This window comes from Petromyzon marinus, chromosome 7 (assembly GCF_048934315.1).
Source record: "Petromyzon marinus isolate PM22_M1 ecotype Great Lakes invasive population chromosome 7, UKy_Petmar_22M1.pri1.0, whole genome shotgun sequence".
Taxonomy (NCBI): domain Eukaryota; kingdom Metazoa; phylum Chordata; class Hyperoartia; order Petromyzontiformes; family Petromyzontidae; genus Petromyzon; species Petromyzon marinus.
This window is the reverse complement of record NC_133673.1, coordinates 14,372,512-14,389,849: the sequence shown is the minus strand read 5'-3', so window position 1 is coordinate 14,389,849 and position 17,338 is coordinate 14,372,512. Positions and strand designations below refer to the sequence as shown.

Sequence of the window (17,338 nt, the reverse complement as noted above, 5' to 3'; positions counted from 1 at the left end):
AGTTTACTAGGTTCGTTTTCTCTTTCATTTGTACCTGATGATGATTGCTTGTGTTGTAATCGAAACGTCGTATGCTGTTATTTAATTTATTTATTTCTTTCTCCGTGACTTTACCGAGAGAACCAAAGAGTAAAACAAAGGAATTTAATATAAAAGGTGGGGGGGGGGCACTATGACAGCCACGCCCCCCCCCCCTCTCCCCCGTCAAACTTTCAAGCCATCCCTGGCCACGAGCACTTTTCTCGGCCGCACTTAGCAGGAGAGGGAAGGAACACCGCGGACAGCTGTGCAGCGAGCCGGAGCAAAGCGCGCTTTAAACGGCGACACTTTACACGTGCATTGGATCGCGCGCGTTAGAATGTACAGTGAGGGAAAACAGTATTTGGTCCCCTGCTGATTTAGTACGTCTGCCAACTGACAAATAAATGATCAGTCTATAATTTAAATGGTAGGTTTATTTGAACAGAGACAGAATAACAAAATATCCAGAAAAAAGCATGTCAAAAATGTTATAAATTGATTTGCATTTTAATGAGGGAAATAAGTATTTGACCCCTCTGCAAAACATGACTTAGTACTTGGTGACAAAACCCTTGTTGGCAATCACAGAGGTCAGACGTTTCTTGTAGTTGGCCACCAGGTTTGCACACATCTCAGGAGGGATTTTGTCCCACTCCTCTTTGCAGATCTTCTCCAAGTCATTAAGGTTTCGAGGCTGACGTTTGGCAACTCGAACCTTCAGCTCCCTCCACAGATTTTCTATGGGATTAAGGTCTGGAGACTGGCTAGGCCACTCCAGGACCTTAATGTGCTTCTTCTTGAGCCACTCCTTTGTTGCCTTGGCCGTGTGTTTTGAGTCATTGTCATGCTGGAATACCCATCTACGACCCATTTTCAATGCCCTGGCTGAGGGAAGGAGGTTCTCACCCAAGATTTGATGGTACATGGCCCCGTCCATCGTCCCTTTGATGTGGTGAAGTTATCCTGTCCCCTTAGTAGAAAAACACCCCCAAAGCATAATGTTTCCACCTCCATGTTTGACGGTGGGGATGGTAGTCTTGGGGTCATAGGCAGCATTCCTCCTCCTGACAAACACGGCGAGTTGAGTTGATGCCAGGGCTCCATTTTGGTCTCATCTGACCACAACACTTTCACTCAGTTGTCCTCTGAATCATTCAGAAGTTCATTGGCAAACTTCAGACGGGCATGTATATGTGCTTTCTTGAGCAGGGGGACCTTGCGGGCGCTGCAGGATTTCAGTCCTTCACGGTGTAGTGTGTTACCAATTGTTTTCTTGGTGACTATGGTCCCAGCTGCCTTGAGATCATTGATAAGATCCTCCCGTGTAGTTCTGGGCTGATTCTTCACTGTTCTCATGATCATTGCAACTCCACGAGGTGAGATCTTGCATGGAGCCCCAGGACGAGGGAGATTGCCAGTTATTTTGTGTTTCGTCCTTTTGCGAATAATCGCACCAACTTGTTGTCACCTTCTCACCAAGCTGCTTGGCAATGGTCTTGTAGCCCATTCCAGCCTTGTGTAGGTCTACAATCTTGTCCCTGACATCCTTGGAGAGCTCTTTGGTCTTGGCCATGGTGGAGAGTTTGGAATCTGATTGATTGATTGCTTCTGTGGACAGCTGTCTTTTATATAGGTAACAAGCTGAGATTAGGAGCACTCCCTTTAAGAGTGTGCTCCTAATCTCAGCTCGTTACCTGTATAAAAGACACCTGGGAGCCAGAAATCTTTCTGATTGAGAGGGTGTCAAATACTTATTTCCCTCATTAAAATGCAAATCAATTTATAACATTTTTGACATGCGTTTTTCTGGATTTTGTTGTTGTTATTCTGTCTCTCACTGGTCAAATAATCCTACCATTAAAAATATAGACTGATCATTTCTTTGTCAGTGGGCAAACTTACAAAATCAGCAGGGGGTACAAATACTTTTTCCCTCACTGTATAGTTTTCGAATAACACGTGTTGCGGGGTTCCACGTGGGCCTCCTTGCGGTCACCATTTCACACCAATAGATATATAACAATAATAATTGTACCGTGAAATTTTAATGTGATCCTGAATTGTAACAGCTCATAAAAGCATGGGGGAAGGGGGCAAAAGGAGCCGTTTAGCATCCTGCAAAGCAGTGTTCTTATTTTCAGAGGGGGGCCACTTTCGCCGATAACACATCATCAGTGTGAGCGCCGCCACACCGCCTGCAAGGGGCCACACCGCCTGCAAGGGGCCACACCACCTGCAAGGGGCCACACCGCCTGCAAGGGGCCACAGCGTCTGCAAGGGGCCACAGCGCCTGCAAGGGCCACAGCGCCTGCAAGGGCCACAGCACCTGCAAGGGCCACAGCGCCTGCAAGGGGCCACAGCGCCTGCAAGGGGCCACAGCGCCTGCAAGGGGCCACAGCGCCTGCAAGGGCCACAGCGCCTGCAAGGGGTTGTTTTCACATTTGTGTATTGTCAGGAGAGCCGTACGTCAGAGGCCGCACTAAAGGCCACCAGGCGCCGCCCAGTGGCACTGTGGGCCTTGCAGTGAAGAACACTGATGTAGAGAGAGGCGAATTTCAAACTAGAAATTAAGGGGCGGTGGCGGCGTTCGCAGTGGTTAACGCATTGCGCCATGAACACAACAAAATGGGCTTGATTCCGGGCCACGCCTCACATTAGGTGGTGAGCAATATCTGAATTGCACCCCCCCCCCTCATCCTCTCTTCACCAATCTACGCCGACCAACTTAGTGAAGCAAGGTCAAACGATCCCATGATAGTCACCGCATGGGGAGGCTTTCACTTCGACAGTGGATTAAACGAAGGGGTGGTATATATTGATGGGCGTGTGGGCAGATAAGGACCGCTGGCGGTGAGCGCTGCAGCGCACCAAAACGTGAACTTCGTCACCGCAGGTCTCGACAGCGCGGTTAATGACCTCCCGTATCTCTCTGGTGTGGCCTTGCACCATCGCGCTGGTGTTTCGCGTGTTTTAATCCGAGAGCGAGCAGACTTTGGATGTTCGGGTAGAGGTGGACGGAATCGCAGTCGCGTTTGCCGCCCGCTCGCGATTTACTGCAAAGCCCTAAATCCATACATCGGCAGCGTACGTCGCTAAACCGTTTAGGGCTTCTTTTTTTAAATTCACTGTTTGTAATTACCGCAAAATGCGCACCGTGATTGTAAACAGTTATGGGATTGAGATCGTGGGGGGGTGGAGGGCGGGGGTGGGGTTCAGAATGCCAGGCATCTGGAAAGAGGTCTGGTAGCTTGTGGAGTAAAAAGCTAACGAGCCCTGATCATCATTAGTCATGATTTCCTTGCAAAAAAAAGACGCTGTTCCATTTTACCTGGTAAAAATAAGAATCTGATTTGAGTTAAGACCTGTCTAAATGGCCGAAATCTAATGCTCGGTGGGGCATACGGCGTCCTAAATGTTTCAAGGGCTGTAATTTCTCTCTTGCGGGGTGGTTGGTTAGCTTGCTCTGCCGTGAACCTGGCGATCCGAGTTCGATTCCTGGCTTTGACCAACATCGGTGACGAGTGATACCAGAGCCGGTCCCGGACAACACTCCCCCCTTACTCCATTCGTGATTAAAGAACCGGGATAAACATTTTTTTTTTAATTGTGATGAATATAGCAGCCCTTAGTGGCTCGAGGTGGTCACATAAAATCCATGACACAAAACATTCAGTATTTGAAAACGAATACCGTACAAATAAACGTGTTCTTACACGTGCAATGAGGTGCCGTGTATCATAAGCTTAAGCATTTAGATTAATTGGCGTGGGACAAGGGGCTCTGCACACACAATTTCTATCCGGCAATGCTCTGCGGTGAAATGTTTATGGTAAAATGCAACGCTGCATACATCAGGCCCGCAATTAATCTCCCCGACGATGATTCTGTTGTCGCGATTCGTCTAATTTTTAGCATCCCCTTTGTACAGTTTTACTTGCTCAACTAGGCTGAAAGGTCAGCATTGGCATATTATTTTCATGAATTGTAATTAATGCATTACTATTACGCGTACACAGTACTCGCTCGCTCTCGTAGAGAGAGAGAGAACAACTCCTAAGTGCGAGGAGGAGGAAACGCGCACAAGCAGGGAAGACGGCCACATAATGAGCCCGTGTCAACAATTGCCCAAGGTTTGCGGTCCTTCACACACGAAGGCGTTCTCAACAAAAGGTGGAATTGCAATGTAACAATGCGAAGTTCGGTAGCCGTTCTACATGTTTTTTTAAAGAAATGTAATTTAAGCGTAGTTCTGTTATTTACGTATTATAGTTACCAATTAGTCCTCTGTAGGTTATAGAACCGTTATAAACATACTGTCTTTCCGACAGTTCTGTTTCTTCACCTGAAGACGGCTGCTTGTGTTGTGGTCGAAACGTCGTGAGAATTGTATTTTATTATGTTTAAATATTTGTATTTTATTATTTCCCTTCTACATCACTTTACCGAAAGAACCAAGAAGATGAATCCATGCAGTCACGAAAGCTTTAAATCAAAATACTGTAGAATATAGCCCGATTGAATAAGTACTGTGAAGTGCCAATCGTTTAACACACACACACACAAACCCATTGACGTGCATGTGTCTATTAAGATGAATACCGATGACCAAATCACCTGCCCGGGATCCGACAGACCTCCTTAGATCTTAACTGATAAGTCGGGCTGAGTGTGGTGAGTACGTGGACGAGTGACCACCGGTGCAGTCCAGGTGTTGTGGGCGTGAGGCCGGTCGCTGGCCAGAAGATGCGAGTGTGTATCGTAATAGGCTCGGTCCGCAAATCGTATCAATGAATCACATCTGTGGACGGAATCCTGTGGACGGAATCTATCCGTGGGGATCTTTTGAGTGTTACATCCCTCCCCCCGCGTGCGTTTCCCCTCGCTAAATAGTCGTGAACAATATTGGCCAAACATCCCAAACCGCAGGACCCTCCTGACAAGCGGGGTTTGAGAGACTCGTGAGACTTTGTCGTGGGGTCAAGTGCGGGAGGAGGGCTCTCTAGAGCTACCCTCTAGCGGAGGCCCCCTTCCGCCGGCGGTGGTGTGAGCGAGCAAATGCAGGCCTGCGCCTTTACCTTTTACTCTTCATTAATTTTTCGATGATGTTAAGAATCTGCACGAGGTATGGGCCCCTCTCTCTCTCTCTCTCCTTTCCGGAAAAAAAATGCGGCACGATCCCATAGCCGAGTAATTGCCTCAAGTACGCCGACAACCCGCGTGTGTGCGGTCTGCGGGATTTCGTTTCACTTTTCGATGTAATCTCGATTCGCGAAATGGGATTATGGTGTCTTTAAACGAGTTTTGGAATGCGCTCTAATTAACAAGACTCGCAAAACATTGGGTTGGTGCCGTGCTTTGTTGTTCGCGCAGCAAGGCGAAATTGCATGCGTTATGGATTTCCGAGGCAACGGTGGACTGGGCACTAGAGTTCCATTTTTCTTGATTGAAGGCATGGAGCCAATAGCAGGTGGAGTGAGTGTTATGTAAGGGCTCCGATGGCTTTGAGCCACAGTGTTGGGCAAAACATCCCACTTGCAAACGAAATGTCTTTCAGGTGGGGGGGAAAATGTGAAGTCGGTCATCTCCTTATCACTCTTCTATTGCTACTACCATGGTGACTGCTCTCATGAAATTAACTCATTTATTCCTTCACTCATGTTGAGGACCCGGTCTTATCTACGCTGTATACAACCACTACAGGTCTCAACGACACGCTCGCTCACCCGCTCACCCACCCACTCACCCGCCCACCCACTCATCCACTCACCCACTCATCCACTCACCCACGCATCCATTCACCCACTCACCACACTGCAGGTCACAACACTTCTCTTCCTGGTTTCTCCCCTCTTACTGCTGCACCATTAAACAAAAACTCCCTCTCGTCATCTCCCTCATCCCAAATTGTCATCGCCTTGCTCAGTTCAATTAAAGTACGGACTCTTATGTATTTCACCTTTCGCCGTGCTGTTTATTGCTGGCCGCTTGGAGTTTTGGAATTTTTGGTCTGTCCTAAGCAATCGTAATGAACAACAAAAAAACCCGGGTGAAAAAGTTGATGAATGCCACCCACAGTCGCGACGCTCGACGGCGTCTGGTTCAGGGCCGGATTGTGACATTGCTGAGGCCATAAGTTACGTCAAGCTTAGGGTTCGTTAATCGAAGATTGCCTGTATATTTATGTCTTATCGGAATGAAGATAACCGGTTTTAGAGTATTTTCCCCATTTCCTTTATTATTCCACCAATTATGTAAAATGTGAAACTTCGTGTGAGGCGCCGAGCTTATGCCTACACCCGGCACTGGTTTGGTTAAATTCTTCTCGGTCTGAACGCGGCCGTTTGACAAATGTCCATGCACAAAGCTCCCTGTGGTCCAGCATTCCACGTGTACCATCACTGCAACTGTTAAAACACACGTACGTGTACAGCAGTGGGCTGATCGTGGCTTCGGTTGGAGAAGAAAAGTGTCCAGTTTCTCACGCCCTACCGACTGAGAAACTGGACGAAGGTGGTGGATGATGATGATGATGTCCAGTGGCATTGGACATGTGCAACTGGATTGATGGTTGCCACGTGAAGGAAGCATCCTCAGTCTGGTCCCACGTGGGTGACACTGACCCATGAAGGGTTGGAAAATTGAGGTGCCGCGGTGGCGAGATGTTAACTCCCTCGCCTGGTATGCCGGAGATCGTAGGTTCGATCCTGACTCTGAAGCCTGTATATTTGGAGTTGGCATGTTCTCACCGTGGTCGCGTGGATTTTTTTACTCCGGGTACTGCTGATTTTTTTTCCCCCTCCACATTTAGAAACATGCGTGTAGAGCATTTGCCTGCTCTAAATTGTCACATGATAAGCAAATTCGTTGAGCTATCATTTGTGCTCTTTGGTTCTATTCGGTAAAGTCACGTAGGTAAATTTTTTTTTTTATAATAAAATAAAAAATATTTTTTACCTACGTGACTTTACCGAATAGAACCAAAGAGTATGGATCCTTGCAGTCACGAAAGCTTTAAATCTATCATTTGTGGCCAAATCGCTTCTGAAAAATAAAGTTGAGTGCGCCTTACCTGATGAAATAAAAAATAGGATCTCGGAAAATTGCAATTCAATACACGATGCACGCTCTAGGTGGCGCTTGAAATATATAAAAGCACACTTCCCAACACTGTACAAGTACAGTACTTTTAGAATGACAACTTTTGTGATTGTTTTATAATATAATTTTCGGGCAATGTCCATTCGCTACTGGATGAAGGCCGCCCCATGCCAAGTGTGTCATGGGGGTTCTTTAAACATACTTCACCATTCTGGTCAGTGGAGGTTGGTCAAGGTGGAGGGAGGTTTGGGTGTCACTCGACATCGATGTGAGCCACGGCGTAGGGGGCCGTCCATAAATGACGTCACGCACCTAGGGGAGGGGGGTCAGACATCTGTGACGATGTGTGACGAGGGGGGGGGGAGGTTTGAGAAATGTGACGTCACCTCAAAATGCGTAACTTTAAATACATGTTAATTAAATAGACACTAATTTTGATTAATTTTGATTATTCACTATTTTATTATTTAAATTTACTAAGGTCACCTTTTATTTATTCCATGAAGGAGCATTTTGCTTCTCCATGGGAGAATGGAGATGCATACATTTTGTACATTTTTTGAATGATTGTTATTAAACATTTTGATTCTACCAGGACTTTTCATTCTGTGAAATGAATGTGATTGTTATAATTGTACTCTTCATTTTTTTTCGTTCTACTACGAAGTTTCAAGTATTTTTCAATAGTTATAATTACTTTTAATATTTTATAATTATAAGATAATTTCAGCTTTCCAACGCCTTTTTCATACAAGTTTTCTCCTGCCACATCAGAGTGCAGCGCCACATTAAATACGCACTACATTAAATACGCACTACAATGAAGGCCACTTGTGTTGTGGCCGAAACGTCGTGATTTTTTGTTGTTTTATTTTTTATATACGTGACTTTACCGAATAGAACCAAAGAGTATGGTTCCTTGCAGTCACGAAAGCTTCAAATCTAGAAATGACAATAGTTTACAGTGACTTGAAGTATTTTAAGTATATTTATTTTCAAAATGGAAATATGTTTTCTTTTGGGGGGGGGGGCAAAGTTTTGTGACGTCATATTTGAGGGGGTCTGATTTTCTTGTGACGCCGTGTGACGAGGGGGGGGGGGTAAAACATCGGCCAAAGTCGCGTGACGTCATTTATGGACGGCCCCTAAGCACATATAGAGCCTACGGCGATGCCTTAATGTGTGTCCGCATATCGTCTGCAATATTTTCAGGCAGTCGAGGAACAACTCGAACGTTCAGGAAAGTGCCTCATTATTTCAGTCGAATCTGAATGATGGGCTGCTTGGCAAGGTCATGCAGTCGACCTGAATGTTGCGTTTTCGCCGTATAAGCGTGCGGAACTTCAGGTGGACTTGCCTGAGGTTTTTGAGATTCTGTACGGAGGACTTAGACCAGGGTTCGGCAAACAAAATAACAAGAAGAGCACATTTTTTTCGAATTCGGTAAAGAAATGTAGTATTTTAAGAGCCGCCATGCACGTGAATACTGAGACGGTGGTTTCCTTAATAGAGAACGTCGCGAAGCAGCCCTTGATGAGCCGCATGCGGCTCCGAAGCCGCAGGCTGCCGACCCCTGATGTACACACTTTGGAATATCCACATTTGTACCTGTCCTATATCTTGTCTCACCGATTCTTCCCTTCGCATGCTCTGCTACCCCCCGCCTCACTTTACTCCCCTCCAAACGTTCTCCAACCACGGCAACCAACCAAGTCTTTCTGTAGAAGCCCTCCCAGTCAACCTCTGCTCAGTCGGAGATCGCTCATTCCCGTCTGTTGCCCCCATGGTCTGGGACTCTCTACCCCCCCCCCCGTCGTCCAGCCCTCCGTGCTTGTTAACTCCCTGCCCCTGCTCAAATCCAGGCTCAAAACCTTCCAATTCCCTCTGTCTATGCCCATTTATGTATCTCTATAAAGTATGCCCAATGAGTCTGTATAGCGTATTGATACGGTCGCATGCAGACACTGCATGAATCAACATTTTTATTGCACCGTCGTAAAATAGCAAAGTGTACCATGGCACAAGAGTTTAATGCAAGCTCACCTGCTGTTGCATATTGACACACGATATGGTGTTTTGGGAAGGTCGAGTGTGTACAAAGTACAGCACTCCAGTGTCATTGTTTTACTTTCCAGTTAAACCGCACACCTATTGCACACGTGTGCACATGTTTACGGTGAACGGTGGTGAACAACCCAGTCACACAGGATGTACTGCGCATCCACGCGGACACTGCGAACGCGTGTATTAAATGGGCAGTTAAAAGTCACCTGACCGGAGAGAAGGTATACAAATCCACGCGACTGCAACTTTACTGCCGGTTTGTTTAGCTGCACCTCTGTGAAATGGCCATAACACTGCATTGGAGTGAAGCGTTGTGAATATTCGGGAATTACTTTCAGGACAATTATCTCGAAGGCTATTGTCTGCAGACTCTGGGTTTCAGGGCAGTGGTGCAGCTATCGAGTGTGGCAAGCGGTGCCAACTTGCACTGACGCCCACGGGCTGGATGAGCCCGGACCTCTGAGATGTGATGAGAAGATTAAACTGGACATGGGCCCCCCGCCTTTAATTCCTTGCGCTATGGCCCCATGCCAACCACACGAGGCCACTGGTGCCAGGGCCAGTAACATTTTGGGGGGCAGTTTCACGAAAGGTGACATTTTGCCTCCAGGTGACCAGTTATTGAAGTGGGCTAGTGTTTTGAGAATTAGTGTTGTTCAGGACGAACTTCTTTAAAAAAAACGGAGATTCAGGCTCGGTTTCTTGACCAGTATCTTTCGGGACCAGTGTCTTGAAAGTGTACAAATCATTCCTCTGCTGTATAGTTGGTAAGCCAGAACGGGCATTTTTGACTACGTTTCACGGCGAATTAACACCCACGGGGGCCAGTGCCCGATGAAGATTGTGCGGGGCCTGTAGCATACGTTATAAAGGGGCCCTTAATAAAAAATACGTAAATATTAAAAACGTAAAATTTTTACTTGCATAGTAAAGTAATTGTATGCTTTAATTTGCTATGCAGCCAGATAATACGGCAAATCGCTAACCCTAAACACCCGTTCGTTCATAACAGTTGAAGGCAGTATAGTACTATAGTAATAGAGCGAGTGCACAATCACTGAACCTGAATTGATAGCTTGAAAGCATTTAGCGCGGGGCCCTTGAAAGTGCGGGGCTCAATAGCTACTACTACATATGTAGCTACTACTAATACATATGTAGCTACCTGTGCTACTCGGATAATCCGGACATGACGGGGTTGGGGGGGGGCCTGTACTCAGCGGCGATGTTGTTGAGTCGCAGTGAAGTGAACGTCTCTCTCTGTCTCTTGGCCGAGGAGGGTCACGGAACCCGTCCCAACCCAGACCCCCCCCCAACACCACCCCCATACCGACTGACCGACCGAGGGGGCCTCCCCGTGTGGGGTGGCTCGTCTCGGCATCCCCGATTGGGCCCCGGTCCGAGCCGGGGGCGTTCCCCCGAACGCGTTCCGAGGGGCCAATGGCGAAGCGGACGGATCCGGTCCTTCGATAGAAATTGCAACATTCGTTATCCTGGGTCGGCGGACCACTTCCTCCTTTGTTGGAGAGGGGGCGCACACAGAATAGGAAAAGAAGGGGAGGGATGGGGGAAGAGTTGAAGGCAGGATAACAAAGGGGGGGGGGGGATAGATACCTCGACGACGATATTTATCAAGTTGTTTATGCTTGGCTGTTGCTGCTGTTGTTGTTGTCACGCGCACACGGAGGCAGTATTTATAGATATATACTGCAGCGCACTGACGCTGCACGGCACGCGTTGTGTGCGAGTGACATGCGGATTGTGTAAATGTTTCGGCTTATCGGGAAGGTAGCAGTGAGCCTCTCTCGTTCTGCCACTCGCTCTGTTCGGGCGAGCAACACAGCAGGGAGGAGGGGGGCTGTACTCTGTAAGGGACCCCCAGCGGAGCTACAAAGCCAGCGAAAGGGGGTTATTGGAGGGATGTGTGGGGGTTGGTGGGGATTCGGGGGGTGGATTTGGGGGGGGCATTTGAGAACAAGTAAGAGTGCTGTGATCATAGCCACCGTGTGAGGTCATAGTCGTCCGAATGTTAGGGTTGTGCGTGTGTTCTACCAGTGTACATACGCGGACATCGTTGCGTAAACATTTGATCCACGGTGTGAGGATGGATGTTTAGGAAAAGGGTTCGAGTTCTTTGGTTAAAAGTGACGCGCAATTCGTGGTAATACCAAAAATAGCACCGGCAACATTATTATAGAATCACTACAGTGACGGTGAATGCGATTGAACATCGGCGTGGGAGGAGCAGGAGGCGAGGGGGGGTGTGTGTGTAGAAATCTGCGTGGGAGTGTGCGGTCAGATTGGGGGAGCGGATTAACCTGGCTATGAATTCGAGCTGCATGCGGTGAAGAGGCGGGGAGAGCTGTTGGGGTGGGTGGTGGTGGTCGTGGGGGGGAGGAAAAGCAGCTACAGCAGCTACAGCAGTAGCAGCAGCTACAGCAGCTCAGAGGGGCACGCGTCAGCTGGCGAGACGGCCACGTGGACACTAAGAAAGCGGCGCTGCTGCTGCGATACAGTGCGAGACAACCTTTGTCACACGGTGGCGGGTTTTGACAGCTGTCGTCGAATAATCCATCATCATTAGAAGCAGCAGCGGCAGCGTCGTCGTCGTCATAACCGGCAGAAACCTCGTGGGCGTCGTCGTTATAATTCCCGTCCTATCATCATCAGCAGCAGCAGGGTCGTCATCATAGCCGTCACATCATCATCAGCATAACCGGTCGTCTGTTCCAAAGTTAAGTCGTGGAATGTTGTTCCGTTGACCGTGTTTCGGGTAGACGGCTGCGCTAAGCTCTCAGGTAGGGGGGGGGGCGTTGTTGGCGCGGGGCAATTTGAGTTCGCTGCCATCATCAACAGTGACAGATCATCAGCTGCATCATCGTCGTTGTGCTCATCAGCAGCAGTGGCAGCAACATCGCCATCATCAACTTCAGCAGCGTCAGCAGTGACAAGATTATCATCAGCTGCATCATCAGCAGCAGCATCAGCAGCAGCATCAGCTGCATCAGCAGCATCAACTGCATCAGCCTAGCTATGGACGAGGTGGATCTGCAGCAGCAGCAGGAGGAGGATGATGAGGGCAGCTGCAGCAACAACAGCAGCAGCGTGGGGGGTGACGAGGGTACCGACGACGAGGATACCTTTCACTCGTCGTGCGATGGCGTGGGGGGCGACGTTCGAGTCGGCCCTGGGGGGGGGCCCTGCCCCCCAGCGGGGCGTGCCGCCTTCACCGGATTCTTCGGCAGGAGGTGAGGTTACGGGGGGCGGCGGGGGGGGGGGGGGGAGAAACATCGATTCGTTTAAAGGATTCATTCATTCATCGTGCGCTACTTCGTTCAGCCATTCAAGAATTTCCATTCATTCGTTTCGACGAGAAGTCGAGGTCGTGACGCTCGGTCAAGTTTGGGTGGGTGGGGGGGGGGCACGAGTTGTTGTGACTGCTGATGCTGTCACGAGTTGTTGTGACTGCTGCTGTCACGAGTTGTTGTGACTACTGCTGCTGTCACGAGTTGTTGTGACTGCTGCTGTCACGAGTTGTTGTGACTACTGCTGCTGTCACGAGATGTGACTGCTGTTGCTGTCACGAGTTGTTGTGACTGCTGCTGTCACGAGTTGTTGTGACTACTGCTGCTGTCACGAGATGTTGTGACTGCTGCTGCTGTCACGAGTTGTTGTGACTGCTGCTGCTGTCACGAGATGTTGTGACTGCTGTTGCTGTCACGAGTTGTTGTGACTGCTGCTGCTGTCACGAGATGTTGTGACTGCTGCTGCTGTCACGAGTTGTTGTGACTGCTGCTGCTGCTGTCACGAGTTGTTGTGACTGCTGCTGTCACGAGATGTTGTGACTGCTGTTGCTGTCACGAGATGTTGTGACTGCTGCTGCTGTCACGAGTTGTTGTGACTGCTGCTGTCACGAGATGTTGTGACTGCTGCTGCTGTCACGAGTTGTTGTGACTGCTGCTGTCACGAGTTGTTGTGACTACTGCTGCTGTCACGAGTTGTTGTGACTGCTGCTGTCACGAGTTGTTGTGACTACTGCTGCTGTCACGAGATGTGACTGCTGTTGCTGTCACGAGTTGTTGTGACTGCTGCTGTCACGAGTTGTTGTGACTACTGCTGCTGTCACGAGATGTTGTGACTGCTGCTGCTGTCACGAGTTGTTGTGACTGCTGCTGCTGTCACGAGATGTTGTGACTGCTGTTGCTGTCACGAGTTGTTGTGACTGCTGCTGCTGTCACGAGATGTTGTGACTGCTGCTGCTGTCACGAGTTGTTGTGACTGCTGCTGTCACGAGATGTTGTGACTGCTGTTGCTGTCACGAGATGTTGTGACTGCTGCTGCTGTCACGAGTTGTTGTGACTGCTGCTGTCACGAGATGTTGTGACTGCTGCTGCTGTCACGAGTTGTTGTGACTGCTGCTGCTGCTGTCACGAGTTGTTGTGACTGCTGCTGCTGTCACGAGATGTTGTGACTGCTGCTGTCACGAGTTGTTGTGACTGCTGCTGCTGTCACGAGTTGTTGTGACTGCTACTGCTGTCACGAGTTGTTGTGACTGCTGCTGTCACGAGTTGTTGTGACTGCTGCTGTCACGAGTTGGTGTGACTGCTGCTGCTGCTGTCACGAGTTGTTGTGACTGCTGCTGCTGTCACGAGTTGTTGTGACTGCTGCTGTCACGAGTTGTTGTGACTGCTGCTGCTGTCACGAGTTGTTGTGACTGCTGCTGCTGTCACGAGTTGTTGTGACTGCTGCTGCCACGAGACGCAGTGGCTGCTGCTGCTGTCTCGAGAGTTGTGGTGGGGGGAGCGGTGGCGCAGCGGTTAGCGCGCTGCGCCAACGAACCCCCCTCCCCCCCCCGGGCTCACGGCCAACAGCATTGGCGAATATCTGACCCGGTGCTGGGCTTCCCCCTAGGTCGGCTCGGCCTTAAACGAGTGTACCTGGCGCGGCGGTGCTGTGTTGGACACATCGTCCCCCACCTCGTGTGCCGTGCCGGCCTTCATAGGCGCCGCTCGTGAAGAGCACTTGCCCGAATCGTCTGTTAAAGTCTAATATGGGGGAGGGGAGGGCGAACTTTGTCTTTGTAGGATTGCCACCTCTCTTGTTCCCCCCCCCCCCCCCCAAGGGATCATCTTCTTTTTGATCAAGCTTCTGGGAAGTTAAAGTTTTAGCCAAACATTGAACTAAACGTTGCCGCCCGGTGTTTGTGCACGCCGCTGTTCGCTGTGGTTCTCGACTCTTCTGGTACCGTGAGATATTCTTATTCCTCTTCTTCTCCTCCATGCCACGATATCGTCTCGAGTTTTCCCTGCACCTTACAGAGGTTAGGTTGGAAACCCCGTACGCGTGCAGGGTTAGTGGGGGTTGTGGGGAGCGGTGGCGCTACGGTTAGCGCAACCGCGCGGCTAACGTCAGTGGCGAGTTGTTGCATCGCCGAGGCTTTTCTCTCCCGAGAGGTCGACTCCCGGTGGGTGTAAACGATATCGGCACCGGTGGAGACCAAGGCGTCGTGAGTCCGCGCAGATTGCTCGCCAGAAGCACTCTCCCAGTCGGTCGACGCCACTCCGCTCTACGCGGGGTCACGCTGTGTTGCGCGCGGAGTGGTAGTTTACTACGGACGCTTGCGCTGACCCCAATCTCCTGAATGCGTCGGTTCAATTCATGGTCCACGCATCCCAGGTTCATCGCCCTTGCCCATTGGTTTGCTCGTGTCTTGTGTGAGCTTTCCCCTAGATCGACTCGGCCTAAAATGAGGGCAGCGCTATACCAGGCGTGGCGGGCGACGGCCACACCACATCAACAGTTTGCTCGCTCGGAGCAGAGCGCGTAACCTTGAAGTCCTGATGCATGGAAAGTGTGTGCCGTCATTTATTTAGCCACAGGAGATGAAGCAAAAATACCATCGAGATGCATGAAACAGCGTTGCCTTTCTTTGCAAGGGATGACCTTTGTGGGATTGTAGTTTTTATTTTATTAATGGGAAAAAATGCAATTAATGGAATATTTTTTTTTATTAATGGAACATTTATGAGCAAGTGAAATGCATTGAGGTGGCATCTCGCAAAAGGGTGATCCAGAGTTCAGTTGACACACCTGTACGAGGTGTGAGCTCTTGGAACATTCAGGTGCCACACTCGTTTTACTTTTTAAAATAATGTAATGGCTTAACTTGAGCAGTCCGCATCATGTCTCTGAGTGATTTTGGCACGCCACATCCATCTCACCCTGTTTTATACTCCATGGTATAATAGGCATATCGGGGTACAATAATATAGTAGTATTATTATGGATTGGCATACCTTTTACTCTCGTGATAGTGCTTTATGCCAATAATCCCATGCCACCAGCATTAAGCGACATTGCGTAAAAACATATTTGGAGAAATTAACACGCCTATGTTATTTGGTGGGGTGATCTTTCCCAATAGAGCAGGCAACTGTAATGCAAAGCTGTGTTTTCATTATGTTGGCAGGGTTGAGAATTGGGGTGAGGGCGTGCGATTGTCTCTTAGAACCTTGACCCCGGAAACTTTGTAACTCGTGTTTACAATGCTCTCGTTGTTGTAGAGATACATTTAACAGCATTTGCTGCAGTTTACACGTAAACATTATCCTCGTTTTCCTGGTTCTTTCGGTAAAGTCACGTGACTTTTCCTGGTTCTTTCGGTAAAGTCACGTGACTTTACCGAAAGAACCAAGAATATGAATCCCTGCAGTCGCGAAAGCTTTAAATCAAAATTATCCTCGTTATTTGAACGAATGTTGTTGCTGAAGAGATGATGCGTGTTTTATTAGCACGACACAGCAGCCAGTGGTATTCAAGTTGTCTATATTTACTTCCGAGTTTGCCCCTAACTTAGAAGCTCGTATGTTGATTCCGTCTCTTATTATTAATAAATGTAACAGTCCAAGTAGTGTGCTGCAGTGCATGTGGTTGATCTCAGCCGGGCATTGGTGGTTATGTGTGCCACGGTGGCGAGATGTTAACTACCTCGCCTGGTATGCAGGAGGTCGTGGGTTCGACCCCGATCCCGACACCGACGTCTGTATATTTGGAGTTTGCGTGTCTCTCTCCCCACGGTTGGGTGAATTTTTCTCCGGGTCCTCTGGTTTTTCTCTCCACATATAGAATCAAGACGCATTTAGAGTATTTGGCTGCTATAACTTTCCACAAGATAAGCCACTTTGTTGAGCTATAATTTGTGGCCAGGTCGCTTCTGAAAAAGAGCTACATAGCTCAGTGGGGCCTTTACCTTGTAAAATAAAAAAAAATCGTTTAGTATTAGTAACCCAGCACCGTGGAGGGAGAGGGGTTGGTGGATCACAGCAATGTTGTGAAACTCTCTTCCCGTGGGCTTCAAGGAGAGGGGAGCCACTATCCTGGCTCATTAGGGGAATGCAGTTCAGCAAATGTGGACCTCACCCATCTGCATGGGATTGAGTGTCGCCTCCCTCGCACGCTGTGGGTTTTCTCCGCGTGCACCGGTTTCCTCGCACATGTCAACACTCGTTAATTGGCCAAAAACATCTTAATATATAGAGGACCATTGAGCTTGGTCGGTAATTTGGCACCGGCTCGCCGCTTGGCTGCTGCTGCTGCTGCCTTCCCCGCTCCTCGTCTGTGGTTCCTCCTCCTGGAGCCTCTCCGAGTCGTCCGCCCTCTCTCTTTGAGAGCGAGGAGGAGTGAACGCCGTGCGGCGGCAGCGCAGTGTTCGAAGTCCAAGTCATTGTTATTATCTTGTTGCCAAAGAGAGATTCATAATACAGGTTTTTTTGGATTAGATTGCGTAAATGTGAGAGTGTCGTTAAACCCGCCACACCCGACGCAGCCAATTAGTAAGATTTGTCACGTTAAGCCCACAACATTTACAATTCGAGTACGACGTTTCGCCGGTAATTATAACCAGCCTCATAACGTGACAGCGATATCGTTTAACTTTGAGCACACCCTACATTAGCATACGATACTCGCAGTATTTAGGTTTTTTTCCTTGTTTATTAATGAGTTTGTGATGATTGTGCTGGTTTGCGTATTGTAAAAACCCAACGTATATGTGGCAATCTTAAACATCTCATTACTACACAATTTTATTTACGTATTTACGTATTTTTTATTTTAAAATATAACTTTTTTTGAGGCTGTTTCACAAATTGTGCAA

The 17,338-nt window shown here is 48.7% G+C and overlaps 1 protein-coding gene across 4 annotated transcripts in view; it reads left to right on the top strand.

The window, feature by feature from the left end:
• Positions 1–17,338, top strand: part of LOC116940025 (diacylglycerol kinase iota-like) — a 299,404-nt gene that overhangs the window by 77,033 nt on the left and 205,033 nt on the right. The window contains exon 1 of one of the 4 annotated variants that reach the window (XM_032949256.2): positions 11,568–12,431. The exons of the other annotated variants lie outside the window; for them this stretch is intronic. Within the exon in view, the coding sequence (XP_032805147.1) occupies positions 12,217–12,431 (215 nt within the window). The 5' untranslated portion in view covers positions 11,568–12,216. Of the gene's footprint in view, positions 1–11,567; positions 12,432–17,338 lie in introns of those variants that run through there. 4 annotated transcript variants of the gene reach the window in all.